The 24,700-nt window shown below is 40.3% G+C and overlaps 1 protein-coding gene across 1 annotated transcript in view; it reads left to right on the top strand.

Annotated features, from left to right (window-relative positions):
• LOC124877796 (potassium voltage-gated channel subfamily KQT member 1-like) overlaps window positions 1-24,700 on the top strand; it is a 238,271-nt gene that overhangs the window by 37,944 nt on the left and 175,627 nt on the right. The window contains exon 5 of the mRNA XM_047381321.1: window positions 4,244-4,315. Within this exon, the coding sequence (XP_047237277.1) occupies window positions 4,244-4,315 (72 nt within the window). The remainder of the gene's footprint in view (window positions 1-4,243; window positions 4,316-24,700) is intronic.

Below are 24,700 nucleotides of genomic sequence, written 5' to 3'. Positions count from 1 at the left end.
CTCAGAGAAGAAAAACACATGTGAGAGGAGAGCAGTGTGCGTTGTTGTCAGCACGGGTTCATCTCACAGGGTTGTAAAGAGCATTAAAACAGGCTGTTTGTCAAGAGACAGTGTCTGCAGCGCCCATGCACTTGTTCCATGCACTCAATCTATGTGCTGCCGCTGAGGCTAAGTGACTCACTCAGCAGGGATTGGGATCTTATTAAAAGTAGTCTTGAAAAGGGGCTCTGTCTGAAAATAATAACTCTGTTTGGCCAAAATGGAAGTAAGGACTAAACTTATTGGTTGAAAGGACAATTTTTCACATTTAGTTCTTTACTCCAGTCTTGTACATTATCTCAGCAGTTCTATGAATTGGAATTAGTTAGAAAATAAATATAATATCTACTGTAGGTTTTGAGCAAAGTTCTTACAGTTATTTAATAACTTTTTTTTTTTTTAAACATCCAGATGTCTCGGTCATTTTTTGGCTACTTCTTTTTAATTTACAGCAGTTGGACCACAAATCTCCTTGTGTAAATCACAGGAAAAACTGCTGCCATAGCAAGAAATGAATAAAAGAGTAAGGAACATTACTGCTTTGACATTTTCAACATGTTTATGGTGTAAAAATCTAAGGGTTCTCCCCTATCAGGGATTTTTGAGGTAGGCCCAAGTGCAGACAGGCAGGCAGCAGTAGATCAGTGAGTTAGAAATTTCTTAAAAATGAAAACTTACATCTGGCCATGAAACAATATGAAGCAGGCAAAAACATGAGCTGGCATGGCATAAGAAGGCAGTTTTCTCCACTGAGGAGTAAACAGAACAGAAGAACAGTGAAAACAGCAGGACTGATTGGCATCAAGCAGGTGGAATGAATGACGCCGATTAGAGGCAATAGTAGAGAAGGAAAGTAAAAACATGACTGAAACTAAACAAAGAGACTGAGAATACTTATAGGTGCATGTGTACAATTGTGCTTTCTAAGACCTCTACGCCCAAACTATTAAACCTAAAACTTCACATGGTGAATGAAGGGAAAGTTGACATTATGCTAATCCTGTCCAAAGTAAAAAAAACTTTTGAGCCAATCAGTGTAAAAATATATTTTTAAAGCAAATAACTGTGGTAAGATACAGTTTGTGCGGGCTGTGAGAATTTGGTGCTGACTAGCTGTCAGCCACTGTCATGCTGAAGTTAGCATCGTCTTGGAGGTTTTCAATTGGCCATAAACTGAGATGGTTATTTAAAGAGACTACAAAACTTGATAAAATTAAAGATATAAAATGCTTAGTCTGAGATCTCTGAAATCTAGAATCTATTGTATTTGTGAAAACTCACAGAGGAAGCATTTTAAATTTTGGCATGAGGGCCTCATTGGAAATAGACAAGATATAAAAAACTCAATATAAAGACTTCTAAAACCTAGAGTAGTGATTCTGTCGGTATGGATTTTAGTCATGATTAATTATTATATGTAAACCACAGCCAGATTCAATTATTTGTTTAATTCAGAGTATGTTTTTAATTTCTAATCTTTTTAAAATGCTATATATTTAAATACTTTTCTCTTCTGTTACTATTGATTTTAATATTTCATGGGAAACACCCCTTTACTAAAACCCCTACTTGAACCAACCCATGACCTTTTTCTTTTAATATTGAATCATTTCTCATGTGTGCTTACCTAATTGCCAAAGTTAAAAGTGATAAAAGATGAGCCCATCCCACTACCCTTGCTGAGAGTTGATTCATACTGGCCCCCAAGCAGGGAAAAGCAATAGGAAGCCAGAGCAATGAAAAGCTTTGACATTGATGGGCCTGTTTCCCAAACACTTATAGGACCTTAAGTCTGGCTGGAGGGGCCGGGGCTCCACTTCTTATTGCTGCGTCTGACCAGAGTTTTCATGCCGCAGAAAGGCTCGACGTTCAGTCTCTGCCACTTAGTTCCTGTCTGCTTGTCTCTGTCAGCCACTTGGAGCAGTAGTGAGAAGGCGGGCGAGGAATTTCTGTGTGTGTCAAGGGTGTTCGGCACATAGTCTTCATTACTGTCAAATTAAATAGAGTCATGTTCAAAAACATTGCTAAGTTTTCACCTAATAGAGCATAAAAAGGACAAAAGCCAGAAATTGTTACACTTTTGCAAAACAACATATAATGAAAACCTTTTTTTTTTTCAAAATAAAAAAAATGAGTGTCTTTCTTGTTTTGCTTTTTCGAGATAAAGTGGCCTTACAGCCTCCTTTTTCCAGGAAGCAGTTGAAGAAATCCTCTCATTGCAACGTTCCCCAGTCCCCGTATCCCCCTGCCCTTCTCTAGATGTCCATTTGCCTTTTGACTGGATTAAGTTCATGCACAAGAGTGCTACTCTTGCCAGCAGATTGCTTATGACAGGCCCTTATGCAGACACCTAGACTGCCATGAGTAATTAGTTTAAATACACAGGAGAGGCCCAGGTTTAGGCTGAGCTGTGGGAAGGTGGGAGGTAGTTGGAGGAGGGTACAGAGGGAGAGGCAAAAGTGAAGCAGGAGGGAAAAGACGCACCCTACAACTAATTCTGAACGTCAAAGCAGTGTTTCTTTCCTGAGGAACACTTAGCCACTTTGTGTCATGAATGTAAGATGTAACTCATAAGTTAAGTGGAGAAAAAAAATATTATTAATTAATTTGCTGGGGAAGGGCAATAAAATGCACACCTTTTAAAAGTGCACCAATACTCCCTGGACAATGGAGTGTATTTACAACACCTGCTCCTCACAAGAAGCTGCCTAGTATTAGCAGCAGGCAAGAAAGCAACCTATTAAGCATGCTGCCATGTATAGATGAGAGAAGACTATGATGTGCTACTGTGGTCACACAGAAGCAGAGCCAAGAAGTGCAATGTTTTAAACTTTTTTAGGTCGCATTTTTCCGTAAATCATTCATTACTTCCTCCCTTTGGTTCACTCTCTATCTTTGATTAGTTTGATAGACCTTTTGCTCTCCCAGTGAAGGGAACCGCACTGGTTACTGACTTGAGTTCACTCTGTACTGACCCGAGACTCAAATTTTCAGGCAGACCTGAGTTTGCCTGTTTGGTCAGCACCACATTTAGGATGAGCTTTCAAACCTGACCAAACAAAATGGACAATCTGATGAAACAAACCGTGGTTCGATTAAACCAGAGCAAATAACTCTAGTGTGAAAGCAACAACAAGCAATATGGGGGATTAGGGGATCATATGTCAGGAGGATTGTGGAGTTTAGCACCACTTGCCATTTCATCAGCATGCATCTTGACACAGGACACATCATACTGATGTGCACCAAGACAGAATAGATTACTGCAACTCTGTCGTGTATAGTTTTACGAGAAATAATGCTCCAGAATAAAACAGGTTTGTAAGGGTGCCTGACAGGAGCTGCTCAGCTGCCAACCAAACACCCCTGTTGTGGGTTGTTTAACAAAAAACATAGGGAGGGAATTTTTTAATGCGCATCGTATGCCTCTGATGTGTATTGTCCTTTTAGGACCTCTGATCAAATCATAATAATTCTGAGTGACCTACAGCTAGAAGTTATTTATTGGATTCCTATTGCATCTTGTTACTCAATGAGTAGAACACAGAAAATTACTTTAAACCATTGGTGGCCAAAGCAGGTGAAAATGCCCCTTCTAGCAGGTATGAATGAATACAGGATTGGCCCTAAACATCCTGCAGCAGATGCCCCATTCAGACCAAAAAACGTAGAGTATAAAAAAAAATATATAAAACTAGAGACTCACAAAATGGTAAATGAGCGAAATGACCCAGACCCAGATTGCTGTTGACGTTTTTAGCATGAAAAGCAATCACAGTCCCATGAACATTGGGAGCTCTATGTCATGGTTTTTAATATTCTCAGGACATCCCGTCCACATGGACACACTGCAAATAGAAATAATAAAATAAAAATCTCATTCTCTGGCCCCCAAAACCTTATTTGAATGTGAGCGGTAGGTGCAAACGCAGCATAAAAACTCTGATAAATTATATCATCTTTCAAAAAAAAGAAGTGGTGAAGGAAAGAGTTTATATAAGGTGAACCAAAGCTGTTCACTTTGCTTTCCTTTTTTCCCTACTAACATCTTTCTCTTCAGTTATCTTCTCTACATGTTTTCTTCTCTGTTACTGACACACATGGTGTAATAACCAGATTGTTTAGAGCTGCTGAGCTGTTCCACTTGTGAATGGTGCGTCAGATCAAATTAGGTCTTGCTGACAAAGGGTCTTTTTATACACAGGTGCATGGTGGGTGAGCTGGGGGTTGCAGTCAGCCACGCAGTCCAGAAGCCAACCATCAAAGCAGCCACTCAGTAAGTTAATCAGTCAGCCTGCCACTCACACAGCAGAAACTTTAGGTGCACCAGATGTAGGACCTGGATCTTCAGGCTTTGACTTGACTTTTCCTTGTTCCGACAGAATACTAAGAAATATCCTCCAACAATGGTATTTTCTGATTGCATCTATAGTTTAACACAGCTCAGTGAAACTCAGACTTTTACCACACACTTTATGAATGAAACAGGCGACTGTGACTCAGTAGGAAGAATAGTTGTCTTGCAATCAGAAGGTTGTGGGTTCGATTTCACCTTCCTCCTGCCATATGTCGATTTGCCCCTGGTTAAGGCACTTAACCTCAAGTTGCCTACCGATCTGCGTATCGGTGTATGAATGTGTGAGCGTTAGTGAATGCGATTGGGTGAATGTGGCTCTAGTGTAAAGAGCTTTGAGCGGTCTGTATGACTGGAAAAGCACTATATAAGTTCAGTCCATTTAACATCACCAAGCTTGGCCCTTACATCTGCATTTCACCACGGCAGACCACAACACATAACCAAAGTCACAACATGATTTTATACACTGCCTTTTCTGAAAGACAAGCACAATCTCTAACTGTTTGGTACTGTGTTTATCTCTCTCTCCCAAAGTTTATTGCATTCTCTCTCCAAGTTGTCAGTTTTCATATGTGAGCATAAATCCCCTCCACACACACAGCAGCAGCCTGGTAGGGTGCAGGGGTAACCATAATGCAGCTGCAGAAGTGCAGGCTGAGTTATTACAGTTAATCCGTCTAATGGTTGAGTTTCATAGAATGGGACCCAGTCTGCCTTGGAACTAATTCTGTCTGGGCATTTTGTTTAATTCGCCACACTGAGCCGTAAGCTCCTCCAAACACAGGCTGACCCCTCTATTCTTTTCTCTCCACCCCTTAAGAATATAAACCCCTTATCTTCTCCTCTCCCCTCCTCTCTTATGGATGGCAGAACACTAGGTGACTTGTGCTGAAGAGTGATTTCTCAACAGTCCATAACACATTCTTTTGACATTTTGGACATATGCAACAGTGCGGGGGGAGAATGGAAGTAAAGCTATCAAGGGTGACGAAAAAGACACAGCAGCTCCAGCTTTGCCAGCCAACCCTTTTTTGACAGCGGTATTGTGTTGCATAAGCAACACTGTACTTAAGCACACTGGGCAAGGCATGGAACATATGGAAATTGATATACATGTCCGGATGGCTAAAGAGAGGCACCCTGAAAGCATAATGTGCTCAATATTATGGCTTGAAAAGCTTCGGATGATCATTCAAGCCTGAAAACCGATAACCCTTGTTGCACGTGTGGATGTTCCAGCTGCCGTTAATTTGCTGCTACAGTACCAAAGCAGAACTTTAAACTCAGTGCAACTTGGTTGACCTGGGTCCAGTCTCACTAGAAAACAATTCTGCTTTAACTGAGGAGGATTGGTGGGGGGTTTGATTGCCTTGTCAGTTCGTTGCGCAGCTGAACAGTGATAATCCATGTTCAAAAATCATGCGCGTTTAGTCAAATTATTCCAGGCTTTAAGGATCCCATTGTAGCCACTTGCTGGTGAGCTGCTGTCTGAGCCCCCCCATGGGGACAACAATGCCCCCATTCAGGAGCCATTTGCTGCAACCGACAAGCGATTTCAGGTGTGAGTTGGCTGTGTAGCCATGATCTTAAATTAAATGACCTGAGACATGACCTTGAAGGGTGAAACAGTTTCATAAATGGATGTGTAATACAGGGAAAGTAACATAGTAAACAAAAGAAAGGAAAATTGAGGCGGCACTTCAGCTTTGTTGAGTTCTGTCAATTTTATTCTGCTCTAAAGGCCTTAAAAGCTGCTCTGCAGTATCTTTAATGAAGATATCACTGTCTATGCCTGCTAAATCTCTTTTCTTTCCTCCCACCTTTCTTCTATAATATGCTTTTAATCATATCTTCTTGGCTAGCCTGTTTGCGTGGGTCATGTCCAAGGCTCTTTGATGGGGATCTGTGATGTGCCTCGAAGCCTTTTGAAGTGGCCGGCCAAAGAGTAACAGGGGGGCTTGCTTTGGAGCCTGGAGCTTTGATGTGCCATGGGTCTAAGGGGAGGCCGGCTGCACGCTGCCCTGCACAAATCTGTCAGTAGCACAGCTGCACAGCTTGCTGGGGAACCTCTGACTCCACACCCTAGAGGCTGGATGGCTCACATACTGACATACTCACCTAGGTGACTGTGTAACTGCAGTGTTTGATCATTTCATTTATTAAGGTAATAAAACGATACAAACCGACCTGGTTCTACCCTTGTTAAATTGTGGACAAACTGCAAAGGACATTGTTTTTGAAAAACATCTTGGTCGGATAGGGAGTCTCGTACACATGAAGCGGCTGTGAAACCGACTACGTTTGAAACCTGCTCCCAGACTAAGAAAGTTCAAAGCCATCCCCTCGTGGTGGCTCCATGGTGACATCCCTAACCTCTTAACCGGCTACAAACTGGAGAGGTTCCCTCCCCTCTCCCTCAATATGCATACACAGACAACAGCAACAATGGCAGATTTCCGAGTTGTGGTTACATTGAGGCTGTTCCATCTGTTGTGTCTTTTACAACAAAATATTTTGCTCCTCTATGGCGAGCATAAGCGCTGACGGGACTTGGAAATCTACGTCTACTTATGCTTAGATCTTCATGTCCGTCTTCTTTCTGCAACACCTTCATGCACATGCACAATGTGAGTTTTGTATTTTTTTTTTATATCTGTTGCTGCATTATGCTGCATACACGCCTAATACAGCACCTCCGGTTTCAGGTGGTTTTATCTTTATGGACTAGACTTTTCTGTGTGGATACCATCTTCGACTCTGTGTGGACATGGCCTTAAAGACCTCAAACAGCCACAAGGGTGGGACAATATTTCATTAGGTTTTGGGGGCTATTAATTTTTCACATAAGGCCACGTTGTTTATTACAGCCTTTTTCCTGATAAATGTAATAATCCAAACCTTGTGCTTTTTGTGTTTGGTTATCTTTCTCTGATATTAAAATTTAACAATCCGAAACATCTAAGCCGGAAAATATGAACACAGGAATATTGTCAGGTAGCGACAGGTAGTAAATATGTTTTCACTGCACTCTAAATGCCCAGTGGTAATACAAATCCCAAACCTGCTTCTGTTTCCCCTGCTGTTCTCTTTATTTTCAGTCAAACAGCCCTCAGAAAAAATTTACTTAGCGGACAGCATTTTTTTTTTTTTCTCAAAATCTATGTGAATGTGCCATTGGGAATTTTTCTCTGTGAATATTGCCAAATGAAATCTGTTTTTCTGTGCAGCTGCACGAAATCATTAAAAAGAGACCATGTGTTCCAACCTGTTTGGTTTCAGTCAAGCCCAACCTTGGCTCAACTCTCCTCCTGGAAAAGAGTGTGATTTCCAAGGCTGAAGCTATTGACACTTAGCTCACTGCAAGAATTATTTTTTCCTGTCAGAAGAGGCAGCATTGATTAGCTCTTTCCTGATTTTTACCTTATCATTGTCAAAACAAGACCTATGCTGTGTTAGCTTTAGATTCAGTTCCTCTCTAAATATTTGCAATGTTGTTCATATTTGTGAATATTAGAAGGCTGCTGCTCTGCTGCTCTGATCTTTTTATGAACTGTGGCAATTCTACTGTTACATTTTATAGCTCAGGTAATAAGGGTATAATGATTCTGCCAGCTCAAGGGACAAGACAATACACAATAAAATGTTCTAGCTATCTTGGATTTCTATCATTGCTATCTTAGATTTTGAACTAGACATGATCAAATGTAATAGGACTCATAAAAAAAAAAACTCTGACCAAAACAGATACTAACTTTGGAAAAAGTTAACAAATCAAACTATGCTCTAAATTGGTCGCAAACTGTGTTATGTCTCAACATTTCCTTTTTTTCCCCAACTACCCAAAATGCTTCTAGATAAACTATTTAAAAGTGGTGGAGTTTTTTTACACTTATATGCAGGGTTTGTCAACCAGCCCAAAATGTAGCTGTCAAACAAGATGTCAGTCCTAAAGCACTCTTCCTCACTGGTGATTATTGTAGCACACAAAACAATTCCATCATCAATCCGTAAAGACAATCCATGTCTGAGCTGCTCTTTGCTAAGAAATTAGACGTGGAGACAACTTTATACCACACAACTGTGATTTTTCCAAAACAAAAATAAAGTAAACACAGTTTGAGATGAAAGGAGGTGTCGTGTGGCATCCATGTCAACACTATGCATAAAACTTGAGTTGGAAGTGACCCCATTGTTTTATTTTATGCAATGATGGACAAAACTCAGTGTAGCATCCTGTTGTTAACTAAGCAAATGCTTTAGATTTTTACATCAACTTCTTAGTCTCATTGTTGGAAATTATTTCAGAGTCTTGTTTCTGTTTGTAAATCCTGTGGCTAGCACACCATCACTAGCACCACTACACTTCCTCGATCTGTGAAGCTGACTTGACCCCTGTACAAGTCAGTACGAACCTGTGGCTACCTTCCCTGGTGAATCTGGGTCTTAACAGAGGTATATCCCCCTTGCCACATCAATCCTTTCACAAAACACATAGAGACGGCAAGAAGTAATCTTAATCCCACCTTGAAAGGTTTTTGAAAGGGCCTGATAATAGTTTGCATTTTCTTTCCAAGATGAAGCCACATAGTGACAGCAATCAGATATTGCTTAGCGAAACAGTCTTCACTTTGATGAAAAACATTTTAGTGTATTAATATCATGCAATCAGATACACATTCTTTGTTTTTTTAAAGATATTTATATATATATATATATATATATATATATATATATATATATATATATGGTCATGCGCTTAACCTCTACAGTTTTATTGTGTACCGAGCAGAATGTTTGATATAACAAAGTCAGAGTTTTTGCCAGTTCTCGCAGAGACAAACTGGGTCAGCACAGTTTCACTCATCACTATGGTACACATTTATTATTATTTTTTTGGCTCTTCAAGCACATCTAAAGTGCATTTGTATTGCCAATTAAAAGATTTGATGGAGCAGACAGTCAGTGCTCTGTTACACACTTCATATACATCACACCTGGTAGTTACGAAGTCTAACTTTACAAAGTTTTCAGCACTTGTGAATTCCTTAAGAAATTTAGCTGGGAGCGCCAACTGTAGTATCACGAAGGTTATAAGTTATGTATCTTAGATAGCAAAAATGTTGAAGGTGAAACTTTTTGGATATTAAGTCTTTACATTATGGTTTCCATCATACTGCTCCGTTAGCTTGAATTGGTTTTTTTGAGATTTCAGAGAAACGTGGCACAGAGCTGCCCCTCTACCACTTTTTGAAGGATACTTTTTGCTATATGAAAATATTTCTCAGTTTGAAAAACACAAACAGTCATGTTATGGAAACTGAACGGGCTGCACGGTGGCGCAGTTGGTAGCACTTTTGCCATGCAGCAGGAAGGTCCTGGATTTGATTCCTGGCCTGGGGTCTTTCTGCATGGAGTTTGCATGTTCTCCCTGTGCATGCGTGGGTTCTCACCAGGTACTCTGGCTTCCTCCCACAGTCCAAAGACATGCCTGTTAGGTTAATTGCTAACTCTAAATTGCCCTTAGGTGTATGAATGAGTGTGTGCGTGGTTGTTTGTGTGTTGCCCTGCGATGGACTGGCGACCTGTCCAGGGTGTATCCTGCTTCTCGCCCATATACTGCTGGAGATAGGCACCAGCTCCCCCGCGACCCACTATGAAATAAGCGGAAGAAAATGACTGACTGACTGACATTTTGCTATATGAAAATATTTCTCAGTTTGAAAAACACTTTTTGCTATAGTCATGTTATGGAAACCGAACGGGTGCTATCCACCCATCATGATGTGTTTGAGGAAGGACTCAAGTGCAAGAGGGTGACTAGGAAGTTGTCCCGAGGAGGCACAGGGTTTAGGCGGTCAACTCGGAGCTCATTGCAAGAAGGCACAAAGATCTGGAGGGAGTGCTGGAGATTGGCATCACAGGAACCTTGGTGGCCGGCCGCAAAAGAACACTGGAAACCAGCAGCAAATGCACAGTGGAGAACCTTGGAGGTCGACAGTGGCGAAGGTGAAGCTTTGGAGGTTGGCAGTGGCAGAGATGAGGCCTTGAAGATCGGTAGTGGCAAATATGATGTCTTGGAAGTCGGCAGTGGCAGAGATGACACATTGGAGGTCGACCTCATGACTGAAGTCAGATGCAGGAGACCAGGAGCGGGCTCTGGAGCTCTCAGGCAGCACGACATGGACACTGATGCTCTGAAATGGGCGAAAAGCAGGCACAAATGTCTCCTGCAGGCTGCTGGAGACACAAAGAAATAATAACCCTCAGGAGCAGGAGTGGAGGTGTCCACCGATCACCACCTGGTGGTGAGTTGGATCTGCTGGAAGAGGAGGAACCCGAACAGACTTGGCAGGGCAAAGCGCGTAGCGAAGGTCTGCTTGGAACGTCTGTCAGAGCCCTTGGCCAGGGATGTATAACTCCTGCCTCCGGGAGAGCTATGACTAGATTCCGGGGGCGGCTGGAGACACAGAGTCCGAGTGGACTACATTTTTCGCCTCTGTTGTCGATGCTGCTGCCCATAGCTGTGGCAGCTAGGTCTGCGGTGCCTTCATGGCATGGATCTGAACTCGGTGGTGGACACTGGCAGTAAGGGATGCTGTCAAGCTAAAGGAGTCCTATGGGCTGTGGTTGGCTTGTGGGACTCCTGAGGTGGCTGACGGGTACCATGAGGCCAAGCGTGCCATGGCCCAGTCTCTGCCAGATCCAAAAACTCAGGCCTGGGAGAAATTTGGTAAGGCCATGGAGAAGGCCTACCTGTCGGCTTCAAAGCGATTCTGGCAAACCATTCCGCGCCTCAGAATAAGGAACTAGTGCTTCGCCAGCACAGTTTACAGTGGGGGTGGGGAGCTGATGACTTTGACTGGAAACAATATTGGGTGGTGGAATCCTATCATCATGTATACTGGGGACTGGGGACTCAGAGTTCAACTCTTTCATTACCCAGGCTGAAGTCACAAAGGTGGTTAAAATGCTCCATGGTGGCAAGGCTTTGGGGGATGGATGAGGTCCGCCCTGAGTACCTCAAGTGTCTGGATGTTGTGGGGCTGTTGTGGCTGATATGCCTTTTCAAGCCAAGACCTACAACATGCACTTGGGCGGTTTGCAGCCGAGTGTGAAGTTGCTGGGATGGGGATCAGCTCCTCCAAGTCCGAGGCCATGGTTCTCATCCGGAAAAGGGTGATTTGCCCTCTTTAAGTCGGAGGGGAGTTCCTGCCTCAAGTGGAGGAGTCACGAGTAAGAAGAGAATGGAGGGGGAGATCGACAGACAGATCGGTGTGGCTGCTGCAGTAATGGGGACGCTGTGCTGGTCCATTGTGATGAAGAAAGAGCTGAGCGGAAAAGCAAAGCTCTTGATTTACAGGTCAGGCTATGTTCCTACCCTCACGTATGTGCATAAACTTTGGGTCATGACCGAAAGAACCTATGTAAAGGCGTGTTCATGAGCGAAGCAACGCGAAGGACTTGGCGCGATTACCTAGCAAAACCCGCGATGGACACTAAGCAGGTAATGTGAACGGCACGATTAGGACAAATAGATCGAAGCGAATCCTGCGATCGACACGAAACAAATTTCGCTGTAGTTGAAAAATCGGAACTTTTCTGTCATTTCGCGTGGCCCTCTTTTCAGCACAAAAGTTTGAAAAGTATGAAACTCACAGCAGTTGCTCAGGGTACATGTATGATCATGTAGGAAATGATATTTTATTCATAAGTATTTAATTTTCATATGTCAGCAAGCCTGATTTCTAGGTTGCCGATCATCCGTTATTACACAGTTATTACAGTACTTCGGTCTCTGAAAGCGACCGTCATCCAGATGCTGCTCCTGGAGTAGGTGGTAGTAGTCTCAAAACTGGTTCTGTTTCTTGTGAACCCAGCGATGTCAACGCCGGTGGCGTTGTTCGGCTTTCCATAAATAAAGCATGACTTGCTCCATGTTGAATTGAAACCGGCGAGCAGCAGATAGAAGCTCCTCCATTTTGATGATGTGGTGGAGCGAGTGGAGTGAGTTTCAATCTTTGTCATTCGTTGGGCAGGCGACTTGCTCGAGAAATGTTAGGCGAGCAAGAGCATGCGAATGACGTGAAACATTCGCTCAAATCGTGTTCATTCGAAACGCACCTTTAGAGATAGGGTGAGGAGCTCGTCCATCCGGGAGGAGCTCGAAGTAAACCTTCTGCTCCTTTACATCGAGAGGAGTCAGTTGAGGTGGCTCAGGCATCTGTATCAGATGCCTCCCTCGGGGAGTGTTCCTGGCTCGTCCCACTGAGACGAGGCGCAGGGGACGGTCCAGGACACACTATGTCTTGTGGCTGGCCTGGGAGCGCCTTAGGTTCCCTTGGAGGAGCTAGAGGAGGTGTCTGGGGAGAGGGATGTCTGGGAGTCTCTACTGAGTCTGCTTCCCCCACAACCCTGTCTTGGGAGAAGCAGAAGACGGTGAGTACGAGAAATATCAAAAATACAAAAACAAAAAAAAAATAAAATCAAACTCTCAGAACACCTCAGAACTGTAATACCACCACTACAGGGGCATCCCTGTAAAGCAGTGGCCTGCAAGCTCTGTTAGACCAGACAGCCCAAGCAAACATCTGATTGTTTCAGTGTTACTATATAAAAAGCAGAATGCAAAAGCGCCTAATTTTAGAGCAATTAGCATGTTATTTGAAAACTAATGCTACATTTAGAGAGTGTTTATGAAAAAGATTTACTTAAGTATATTTATCAAAATCTATTTAAATATTTTAGCAGTAGTTTATGTAATTGCTGCTTTTTTAACTAAAAGACATTATGCATTCTATTTAAAATTTTGGTTTCTGAAAATTTCTTGATACTTTGATAGTTTTATTCATGGTTATCACACAGTGAGAATCTCATACTGGCCCAAGTCAGTAACTAAATTTGGGTTATAAAAGGCAACAACAGATTTCAGGAGACTGTATAAAAGACTAATGCTGGAATATTATCTCCAAATACGTAGGTTATCTCAAAGGATTAGCTTGACAGCAATGAAAAATGATAATTGTGAATGACACTGCAGTGGTTTGTTGACATTGCCTCGGAGGATGTATTGTTATCTGTTGAACTCTGTTACGGTGAACATTAGTTAGATTGACTGCTATTCACCTTCAGGTATTGTTGCTTGGAAAAACAGGAGTGAAGCATGTTAGTTATTGTTTAAGCACAATGCTGTAAGTGTTGAAAGATCACTTAAAATGTCTTTACATTTTTGATTAGACTGTTGAACCTTACAAAACTTTGAAACATACTCACAAACTAACATGAAACTTCATGTGTTACACTAGTTTGTTTCAGAAGTGTCGTTTTAATAGGAATATTAAAAATTTTCGTAGGTATATTGAAATTTGCAGTGCAAATGCAAATGTATTGTATGTGCACTCAGTATGACCTTTGATTGCAAGCCTGCTGTCTTTACACAACCATGACTAGCTAAATGAAAGTTGTATTTTAGACCCATGATAGTGAAGGAGACAACTCAACCTCACTTCTTCTTTTACCCTTCACCCTATCTGACTTGTTCATGTGGTCAGTCACTGTAGCAATGTGGCAAAAAGACTCCTTCCTGAGTCTTTGTTGTGTTTGGGCCTCGGCACAGCATTGTAACCTGAATATTACTTTTAGTCCCTCAGCGATGGCTGGTGTATTTTGATTTAAAATATGAGCTGAAAGCCTGGTGCCCCCCTGCATGTGCACACACACGCACTCACGCACTCTCTCTCTCTCTCTTTCTCACACACGCACACACTAAAACAGTAACCCTTTGGTAGCACAGTAAAAACGTCACATTTCAACTGTGCCGGGTGGGACTGCAAACTCATTAGATGTCGTCCTGAATTGCTAAAGGCATAGACATCTGCCAGCCAATTCTCAGGTCACTGAAACATCTTCAGCAGCATCGGTATGTAAAAAGCTCGCTTTCATTGTGTCCGTCAGCTGTGTAGTCCCACACCCATCTGTGGCCTTTTATTGCATTTCTGTGTCTCTTTTTGTTTCTCTCTTTCCTTGTGGTAGGCAGTAATAAAGGTCTGATTGGGAGAGCATGAAGGTCATGGGATGGTGAAGACGAGAGCCACAGCTGGGCTGGCTAGGCCTCTTTTCTGGCAAAATGATGAATCCTGTGTGTTTGGGAGGGATTGTGGCAGTCTTATTTGATGCAAAGTTGTGTTTTTGTTTTTATTAGAGCCATGTGGTTTGGTGAAGAAAAAGCCTTGGGGGCTTTTGATATAGTGTAAGTTGCAAGTGAAGAGAAGGGGTGGTGACTATTATTGAGCCAACAAATTGAGTTGTAGACAAAAGTGATGTGAGTGTATGTGTGTGCATGTGTGTGAACGTTTCCAACACTCCCACAGGCGTTCACACCTGCTGCCTCTCTAACTCTGTTTGAGGTTCCGTGGCAACGGATGCAAGAGGTCAGAGCTACAGACAAGACCCCATCATGTGAATAAGTAAATAAAAGCCAAAGGATCTTTTTGACCAGGAAGTGCACGGTACATAAAATGTCTATGAACAGATACAAGGAGGTTCAGACCTTGTCCACACTAACACAGATGTTAGCACAACCTTTCCTGCCTCTTTTCTATTAGCAAGCAGTCCTTTTGATGAGAGCTTTTCTAAAAGATTTTGTAATTCCTGGTGTATCTGTGAAAGCAAGAAATTGTGATTTTTCCTGCCTACTTATACCCACTACGCTTTCTGGAGTGAAAATCGAGCAATTAATTTATTATTTTTTTAAGATGTTGAAAAAAATTCTGATGATGTTTGTATTTTGATGTGTCACTAATGCCAATGTTACTTCAACCTACTGGCCAATAATAAATATTTCACTATTTTGTGGCAGAAAACTGCTGCTTACTGTCCTTCCATGTATACTTGCATATTGAAAAACGTGTTACGCGGGTCAAAACATCAACAAATAAAGATGATTCTGTCGAACATCAAGTTCTGTCATGTGTTATGTGTGCTGCTTTTGATTGGTTTGGAATCTGAATAGTTTGTCTATACTGGGATCAAGGATGTGTAGTTCAGATTTTTGTGGTGTATACAGTTACGTTCACTATCTCATTTTATCCAATGAATGTCTAGAAATTAAGCTTCAGTTCTCTGAGTGGCACAAGTAGTCTTGAAATTTTAGTCAAATTAATCAGAGGAAGTTAGTCAGTTTGAACTTCACATCTAGTATGGTTTTCTAAAATTCTATTTTAACTTTATTCATTTAAATCTGGCAAACCGAGATCTTAGGTAAATGATGACGTCATGTGTTACAGATACCCGCTGCACCCACCTTTTTCAGGCACAAAAAGAAACCACCTAACACAGGATGTTTCGTAATAATTATGTAGCTACTACTGCCCCGGGAACTTTTTTTTTCCCAATTAGATAGGTGGATGTCCTCTGCCTATATTCTACGGTAAGGCAATGTGTTTATGTGACTTCAGTAAATCATATCTGCCATTAGGAGGTCCCTCATATATCTTGATGAAATGTCAAAATCTGTCATTTTTCATAAGATTCAACAGAAAACATGGTGAATTAAAACATGGTGTAATGTAAAATAATAAATAAGTAATTTTAAATTATTCTTGAAATGTAAGTATTTTTATGATTTTTTGTATCTCCATAATTTTTAAACATACTTAACTACCTAGAGAAATTACCTGATTTGCCATGCTTCAGTGAATTACTTCAGTGATTTGTTTACGGGTACAAAATCAGAAGAATTGTATGAACTGAAGCAAAGGCTTACGTTGACCCATAGTATCAAATTATATTAATTGTGTTCTGAAAAGGCTTTTTACTATGTAAATGGTGAACACATTTTTTTGTTTTTTTGTTTGTAGGAGAATCACAAGCTAAACCTAAATCTTCTCCTCTTCTGTTTTAGTGTGGTACCACTCCTTGCCCCCTACTGGCCCAACATGAGTGTTTCATCTATTGCTTTAACTTCTCGGAACAGAGAGCAGAGCGGGAAAACCTTTGTAGTAACATATCCAGTGTGGTGTGTTTGAAGCCCATAACTGTTCAATGCAAAAACTAGGTGGAAAACTATACTTTTATGGGACTGAACAAAAACCAGGATCAGTGATTGTGTGCAGGAGCATTGGCATTAGAAAAACTGTACATCTGTGAAAACACAAATACTGCTGAACAATATATGCAAGTTTTTAAACAACATCTGCTACCAGGAAGGCCTTGCTTATTTGAGTGAATGAACGCCAAACTACATTCACAGCAAACTCAGTTTAGGGATGTTGGTCTTTTATCGAGAATCATTGCCAAGCTACCATCTTCAGCTGACATAGAATACTTACTGGCCTTCAGCTTGGCTCTCATTATGACTGTATTCCTTGATTGACTATCTTTATTCAGCAGATGGCCTTCAACAGATGACTACAAAACTGAAAAATTGCTCTGCCAATGTCATGCAAAGATTATTTAAATATTACTTTAGGAATATAGAAATAAAAATAACAGGAATTTACTGAGATTTAGCAGGAAATACTAAACAAGTGTGTTTATAATTCCCATTAAAAAACAGGTTGCAAATATATCAGAAGATAAATAAAATGTTTTAAGCTTCTTCTTTTGAATTTATCACAAATCAAAACAATAACTGTAACCTGATCAGCTATAAACATATTTTTATTTGGAAGCATAAGCACAGATTATCTAATAGAAATACTATAAGCATATATAGTATATCTTGTGTTTTGTTATCTAACATATTGCTTCTGGATGGCCTCCAACCTTTCTTGAAGTCGCTGCCAGAAGCCAGCTCTTCCAAACCTCAAGTATTCTCAAGTGGGCTTACTGCTCCTTTGGAAAAATAGTGCAGGGAGGGAGCAAAAATGGTGTAGCCCTGCACTGTACTGATGCCTTTAGCAGATAGTGGAATGAATTTGCTTCTCTTCACTGTGTACACAAGTCTCATCCTTATAAAATCTCCCTCTCTAGAAAAGTGTACTAGGATGAACTCCTCTCCAGCTTCATTTTCTCCGATGTGAGACTAGAAAGAAAATATGATGAATGGTTAAAATGTGATTATGGTTGATTATGGAGTCACCAGTCAACCAGAGAGCAAAACTCTTTCAAGCAGCCGCCATCACATCCCGGAGAAAAAGTATCTCATCAGGCCAAAGACAACACTCAGCCTACGGCTTTTTGTATTAGCTGTGTTTCTACACAATGAGACATCTCATTCTTTGGCACGGGTGTCAGAAGTTCAGCTTTAAACACTGTGACCCATGTTTGACCTCAAGGGAGGGTAGACATGCAGCTGAAGAGGCTTCTTCGTAATGACTGTCACATGACCAGCGCCTTTTTATCAGCCTTATCAGTGGGAGGACCATGAAAAAAAACCCATAAAACCTTTGTAATGTACACTTCTCAAAGATGCTTAATAGATGACTGACAGACAATATGATGGGGAAATATCTGAGTGATGTCATTCCCTCCCCCTCATGGTCGTGGCCTATTTTGGGAAGGAAAAGTTTAGGTAAACACAGAGAGGTGCCCCTGCACAACAGTTTTTACCGTCTTCCAAAGAGAGAAATGTGTTGTTTGAGTAGAGAGAAATCTGCATGTTACACACAGTAATGAAGCATTCGACCCATTTTTTAGCTGAACCTATTGATTTATTATTCTGTTATTGTTAAGTTGATTAAAATAAAAAGCACAATATATTGAAAAACAGATAACATACTTTACATCAGATCTACTGTCAAAATAGGTTTTCTTTAACTAGATTTCATTTGTCAGTGACCAAATTTGCATGTGCAAAATGGATAAACTGGAATGGAAGTAATAATGTTTATTTCTATACTGTGTGCTATGATATCAAACATTACTCAGACATTACCCTGTTCTGTATGTATGTCCAGATGTCATATCTTAGGAAAGAACAATGTTTTTATCTCTCTTTATTAAGCTTTCCTACAAACAATTACAATGCATTATGCCTATCTGATTCCAGGTTTACACATGTGAATACAGTAGTGAATATATTAAGATACATTTGACTCAGAAATCTTCCATTGATTTATTTTATGCTCCTATGGGCCCATTCACTATATGACTGTGCAGTTGTAGCATTTGTACAAAAGGGACCAAACCAGAATTTGTGCATCAGTCACAAAGCCAACGCAAAGGGAGATTTGCTCCCAAGATGGTGGAGCTAAAAGCAAGCCAACTGTCTGCACTGATAATGTTGCCCCCACTCCCCCACCACACCTCGTGTAAATTAGAAGAAAAAACACCTATATTTAAGTAAAGTACTACCAGTGCAAAAAGTGCATGATTCTTAAAGACTTGTGCTGTTTGTGACACTTAGCATGAGAATTTCCCCTTCCCTATTTACAAGCTGTTAAACCACTGCTTTTGCAGAAATGTAATGAGTTATAATTCATTCCTTCTTCTGTTGATGTGTTGAACATTGTTGAAAATGGTTTCTGTTGTCAGAAAGTGCATAACGCTCTATTGTTTCTCTTTTACATTTAGAGTAGAAACCTTGTTTTTACAACATTTCTATGGTTAGTGCTTTACATTTTGAGGTTATGTATAGTAAAGAAATTAAATGTATGAAATAAATACAACCTACCCTCACAGCACAGAGTGGCTCATGTACACCAAACAAAGTATTTCCTTGTTGGAAAGACAGCAAGGAAAGAAAGGTGAGGTGTGTACTTATTGGTGCATGAGCACCATTCTTTTTGAGGTAGAAACTTTAGAACCTTTTTTATCTAGAAGTGAAATTAATAGAATACAGTGATGGTTAGAAAGCAAGACTGCACTTTATTCATTCTGCTAGTATGATCACAATTTAATGTAGTAGTTATCTGTAGAAACTATGTGTGAAAATTGTAAAATTTGATACATTTATACCTTCAATCAATAGATCGTATCCTTGTGTGAAGCAATGATCATTCCATTTCCATTTACAACCTGCATTTGTAAAATAAAAACATTTACATTTTTCAAAAAATTTAGAAAATACAGGATGTCTCAAATGTGATCTGGAGCTTGCTATAAGAAAACATTGTTGTCAGTTTGCCAATTATGCCAATTATGACTGCGGTTTGTTTGGCAGAAATTCATATTTAGGTTATGGAAGTTGGGACCTGATGTGAAACAGTGTCAATTACTCATGCTTCCTGCATTTGTTTGAGGCAACATATTGTTAGTGGTCTTTATTTTTTTAATTAGAAACTTAGGTGAAGCCAGTAGTTTGGGCAAATGAGTAGGAAAAACTAAAAAGAATAGCAAATGCTGCATGTTACATTTTTTTTCACAAAAAGATTTTACTATATATTTTGTATTCCTTTATTTATTAGCAATGAACTTTCACAAAGGTCTGAAACATTCCCGGATTTAAATTTCATGCTTGCTTTACTTCTCTGTCATCTGACCTAGTATACAACAAAGACAAAGAAAATGATTTTTAGAATGTAGAAATTTATATAATTCATGTGACCATGAAAGATTCTAATCAAAGACTGCTTTGCTTTTTCCTCTGGGTTTTCCAGAAACATTGATAGGCATTTCAGTCATGTCTTTATTGTTGCCGACCATGGCTAATTTTGTGCAATGTAGATTTCACGGTTTTTGCACACAGCATCAGCCCTGCCACCCAACCGCCTGTGGTCACTCGATACGTGGATACGGAGACATATTTTAATACCAGGCTACTCTGAATGCACTTAAAACGAATCACTTGTGATCTGATCAACCAAGAAATATTTCAACATGAAACATAAATGTTCTTAGAGTATTTGGATTGGTTGGCATAGTAAATATATAAAAGGTGTTCTCAAGTAATGGAAAAAATCTATCTAACCCAAACTGACCCTCTGAAGCAAGATGTGTCCCTGGTCCAACACACCTGAATCAAATGCCTGAATTACCTTCCAGTATGCAGTCAAGTTCTTGTGAGTCCTGCAAATACTTAATTTTAAAATTCAGGTGTGTTGAAGCAGAGACACATTTAAAGGTTACAGGACACCGCCCCTTGCGGTTTTGGAGTTTGACACCTGTGCCATGAAGTAATATTGCTCATTCTTAAATGCATGAATTAACTGTAATTGTCAAAATTTTTTGGACAGCTGAAATCAATTTCACTAGCCGTACCCAGACCTGATTACTGCCAGACCTGCAGAATCTAGAAATCACAGCATCACTGACAACAAGCAATATGCTTAAAGATTCAAAGTCTTTGTAGTCTATATCTCTGTATAGGATTACAAAGCCATTTATGTTTAAGACTTTGCAAATCCATGTGAGAGCCATTCTTCAATATAGAAATCATAGAAGAGTTGTAAACTTTCCCAAGAGTAGCCGGAACCACTAAACTTCAAGAGTGCATTGATGACTCATCCGGAAGGTCACAGAAAAACCCAGAAAAATATCTAAAGCACTGCAGACCTTGTGCTTCAATTGATGCCAGTGTTCATAATTAGAAACCTGGTAAAAATGGCATCAATGGAAGAGATTTGTCTTGCATCTGGCAAAGAACATCTTGATGTTCCCTGAAAGCTTTGACAAAATGTACTGTAGAGTGATGAATGGAAATGCAAAATGGAAATTTTTGAGAGACGTGTATCTCCTTACAACAGGCCTAAAACTAACACAATTTTCCATTGAAAATGACTAAAGGTTGCTGTCAGTTTTTACAGAAATACATTTTTACGTATGGCCAGTTTGGTTTGGATAGCCTTTCCCTTTGATAAATGAGATTATCATGTAACAACTGAAACTTCAGACTATTTATGTCCAATATTAAGATTTGTTTGAGGACGTGAAACATTTAGGCAAAAATAGAAGAAATCTGTAAAGTGTGTGTTGTATAAAGGTTAAGAGCAGATGTATTTTTAAAGTTGACATTGACACTGTATCTCTGTTTCTGTATATATAAATGTAGTCTTTATAACAGATCTTATGCTTTTTTTTAATTCTAAATGAGGGCTGCACGTTGGCGCAGTTGGTACCACTGTTGCCTTGCAGCAAGAAGGTCCTGGGTTTGATTCCCAGCTGGGGGTCTTTCTGCATGGAGTTTGCGTGTTCTCACCGGGTACTCTGGCTTCCTCCCATATTCCAAAGACATGCCTGTTAGGTTAATTGGTAACTCTAAATTGCCCATAGGTGTATGAATGAGTGTGTGCTCGGTTGTTTGTGTGTTGCCCTGCGATGGACTGGCGACCTGTCCAGGGTGTACCCTGCCTCTCGCCCGTAGACTGCTGGAGATAGGCACCAGCTCCCCCGTGACCCACTATGGCATAAGCGGTAGAAAATGACTGACTGACTTCTAAATGTTATCCTACAAAGCCCTTCTGTATTACAGTCTGTGGTCAAATTTTCCTTTATTTGTTTCACTCATAGTGTTTTCTCATTTGGATTATTCTGAGAGCACAACGCAGTCACTGTACACCTTAGTTTTTTCAGTCTCATTTGTTGTATGTCATCATCTTTGTGTTAATAACTTGTATTCTCTGTGTTGTCTTTTACGAGCCATTAATTCCTGTCTTCAAACAACACTAAAACAGACAGCTGTGCTTTGGATGTGGCTGAGTTTGAGTGTTTTTTGTACACATCTTGCTGTTCATTTTGTAATGAACATGTGCTCATAATCCTACCATATGCTACAGTGTTTGATGTGGTGTGCTTGTATATTTCTATGTGTGTGTGTGTGTGTTCTTGTGCTTGTTGCTGAGTGAGAACCATTTTTAGTATTTTAATCGCAAAGTGAGGACATTTTGACAAAGTGAGGACGCTTTCCTGGTCCTCACTTTTCCAAATTCTGTTCTTGGGACAGGGGTTAGGATTAGGACTAGGGTATGAATTGAGTTCTGAGTTCAGTTTTACCTGTTATTTAACTTATTTTCCAAATTTCAGGGAATCAGATTGTTTTTATGATTATGTATTTCTAAAAAGAAAGAAATGATGAAGCAAAAGATTTTTGGTCGTCCCAAGAAAGTCTTCAAGGATACTTAAACAAACAAACCTAAACTATAAAGATACTTGCAAAAGATATTCAATCAGGAATGTATGTTCTTGAGTTAGTCAAAGTTTAATATTCATTTGCTCTTTAGTGATTCTGACTTGGTATTGGTGCTTGCCAAAGTATTTATACCCTGTAAACTTTGTCACATTGCAATTAAAAACTGGGGATATTTTGTTATGGACTAACATCGAATATTTTTCCAAAGCACTGTCTCTCTTGGTTGACTTCTGATATTATCTGAATCACTGTTGGCACAACCGCCATACAGCTACTATCCTAGCTCTCGTCTTTAAGAGCAATATCCGAAGAAGAAAAACCAACACACCATCTCAACTCTGCCAGTCCTTCTTCTTGTTACTAGGCAGCTCTTTTTTCTTCAGTACCTGTGTTTTTTCTTTTCTTTTTGTGAATCTGAAAAGTGTGAGTGCCTCTGCATGATGGACCCACGGGGCTAAAAGTCTTCGCCAGACATTGGAGATGTACACTGCTAATTGCTCTCTGCGAATCCCCCAACCACACCAACCCCACCCCTCTCATAGGTTTTCATTTGAATTTGAATGGAACTAGGTTGCTGGTGCTGAGAGTGTAAGGTACACAAATGACTGTCACTGGGAATGGATAGCAGCACTACAGGGACTGTGCACACTTGTCCCTTAAATAAGGACTGTTGGCTTTTTGGCTCTGCATAACTAACAGCGTGTTTGCACTAGCATAAGCGTTATATTGATGTACGCATGGCTGAAGTAGCGACAGAGCTTAATGGCAGATACTTCAGGATAAGCATTTGCTGAAAAGATTTTATTTGTCTCCAGTGCAATGCCAGTTGACTTTTGTTTTTTAGTCAATGTAAGTATGCTAAAAAAATTCTAGGGCTACTCGTGTGCTGAAGCAAAGTTAATACTTCCAAAAAAAAGAGCTGAAAGACACAGAGACAGACGTTCCAGATCTGTTCTGAGGGATGGACAGACAGCTGAACAAATTGCCAGGCCTCCCCCTCCCTGTAGTTCACTTGTTCTTCTCTATAGAGGCAAAGGTCCTTGTCCGTGTCCCCCTCTTCTTCCAATGCCACTAGTGGTTAATTGAGCCCCTGCCAGGCCTCGCCCCTTTATTACCTCCATTTGTCAAAGTCTGCCGTCTTGAATGGTGCCAGAGAGCTTGTGCAAATGAAGAGGCTCCTCGCTTCTCCACATCTCTCCCTATTTATCAGTCTCTCCATCCCAAAGAGCAAACAGATCTGGCCCAGGTCAGCTCAGGGTAAACAGTGCTCTGACAAAAGGCAGCGACATAGTGAGGGGATGTGGGCAGGTGGCTGATATTTTCTCTGTCATCTCAAAGCTCAGCATGCAAATAATTTCTAAAGTTTTCTAAAGTGACAAAACATACCAACAATGCTACACATTGAACAAATGACTGCTTAAGGACCGTTATAGGTTTATTGTGAATTAGTCTAGACTGCTAAGCCAGGGACAGGTGTACAGTGGAAGGCATTGTATGGCGCTGCAGTCTGTTCAGCGTGAAGCTGTCATCAGCACATGTGCCACTGCCATCCTGCAACCTACACACTGTAGATAAGAGCAGTCATACAGCCAAGTGGTGAGCTATTCCCTATAGCCATCATTGTTTGCCCAGACCTGAGACAAACCTGCAATGTACAGAGAACATGTGGGGGGGAGGGGGGGGGGTTTACAGTCAACAGAAAATACAATAAACACAAAACAGAACTTATGAGCTTTATAAAACTTGCTGGGTTTTGCTATTTTTTGCCTTCTTCATGTTAGATATCTGTAATATAAATATCGACTGTATACTTTACCAAATCACAAGAACAGTTGTTGAAAATTTGATTCTTCACATATATATATTCTTCCAAAATAAAGATTTCATTTTTTTAAAGTAACAAATATTATATGAGGCAATAACAGTTTTATATTCATTTTAGAGGTCTTAAAGAAAACCTTAATTTAACTTTAGTATCACTAAAACAGTTGGGTTGGTTCAAATTATTTTATTCAGTGTTTTCCACAAAATGTGAAATATTGATTCAGCTGCCCATACATTTTTGAAGGATTTTGCAGATTCAGAGTCATCTGGTTTTACAAAAGCAGCTTTTGTACCAATCTGCTTACTCTTTTTTGAGAAGCAGGAAGGCAAGCAGCTACATGAAACGGTAGTGCATGTGTGTAAACAAGATAACAGAACTGCATATGTCCCTTCACACTTCATTTTACGTGAGCAAATGAATATAACTTTAACCTTATGTTTATGAAATAACAAAAATCTGTTTGACCTCATATCAG

Source organism: Girardinichthys multiradiatus, chromosome 2, assembly GCF_021462225.1.
Source record: "Girardinichthys multiradiatus isolate DD_20200921_A chromosome 2, DD_fGirMul_XY1, whole genome shotgun sequence".
Taxonomy (NCBI): domain Eukaryota; kingdom Metazoa; phylum Chordata; class Actinopteri; order Cyprinodontiformes; family Goodeidae; genus Girardinichthys; species Girardinichthys multiradiatus.
The sequence above is the reverse complement of the archived record's forward strand: the minus strand, read 5'-3'. Positions and strand labels throughout refer to the sequence as shown.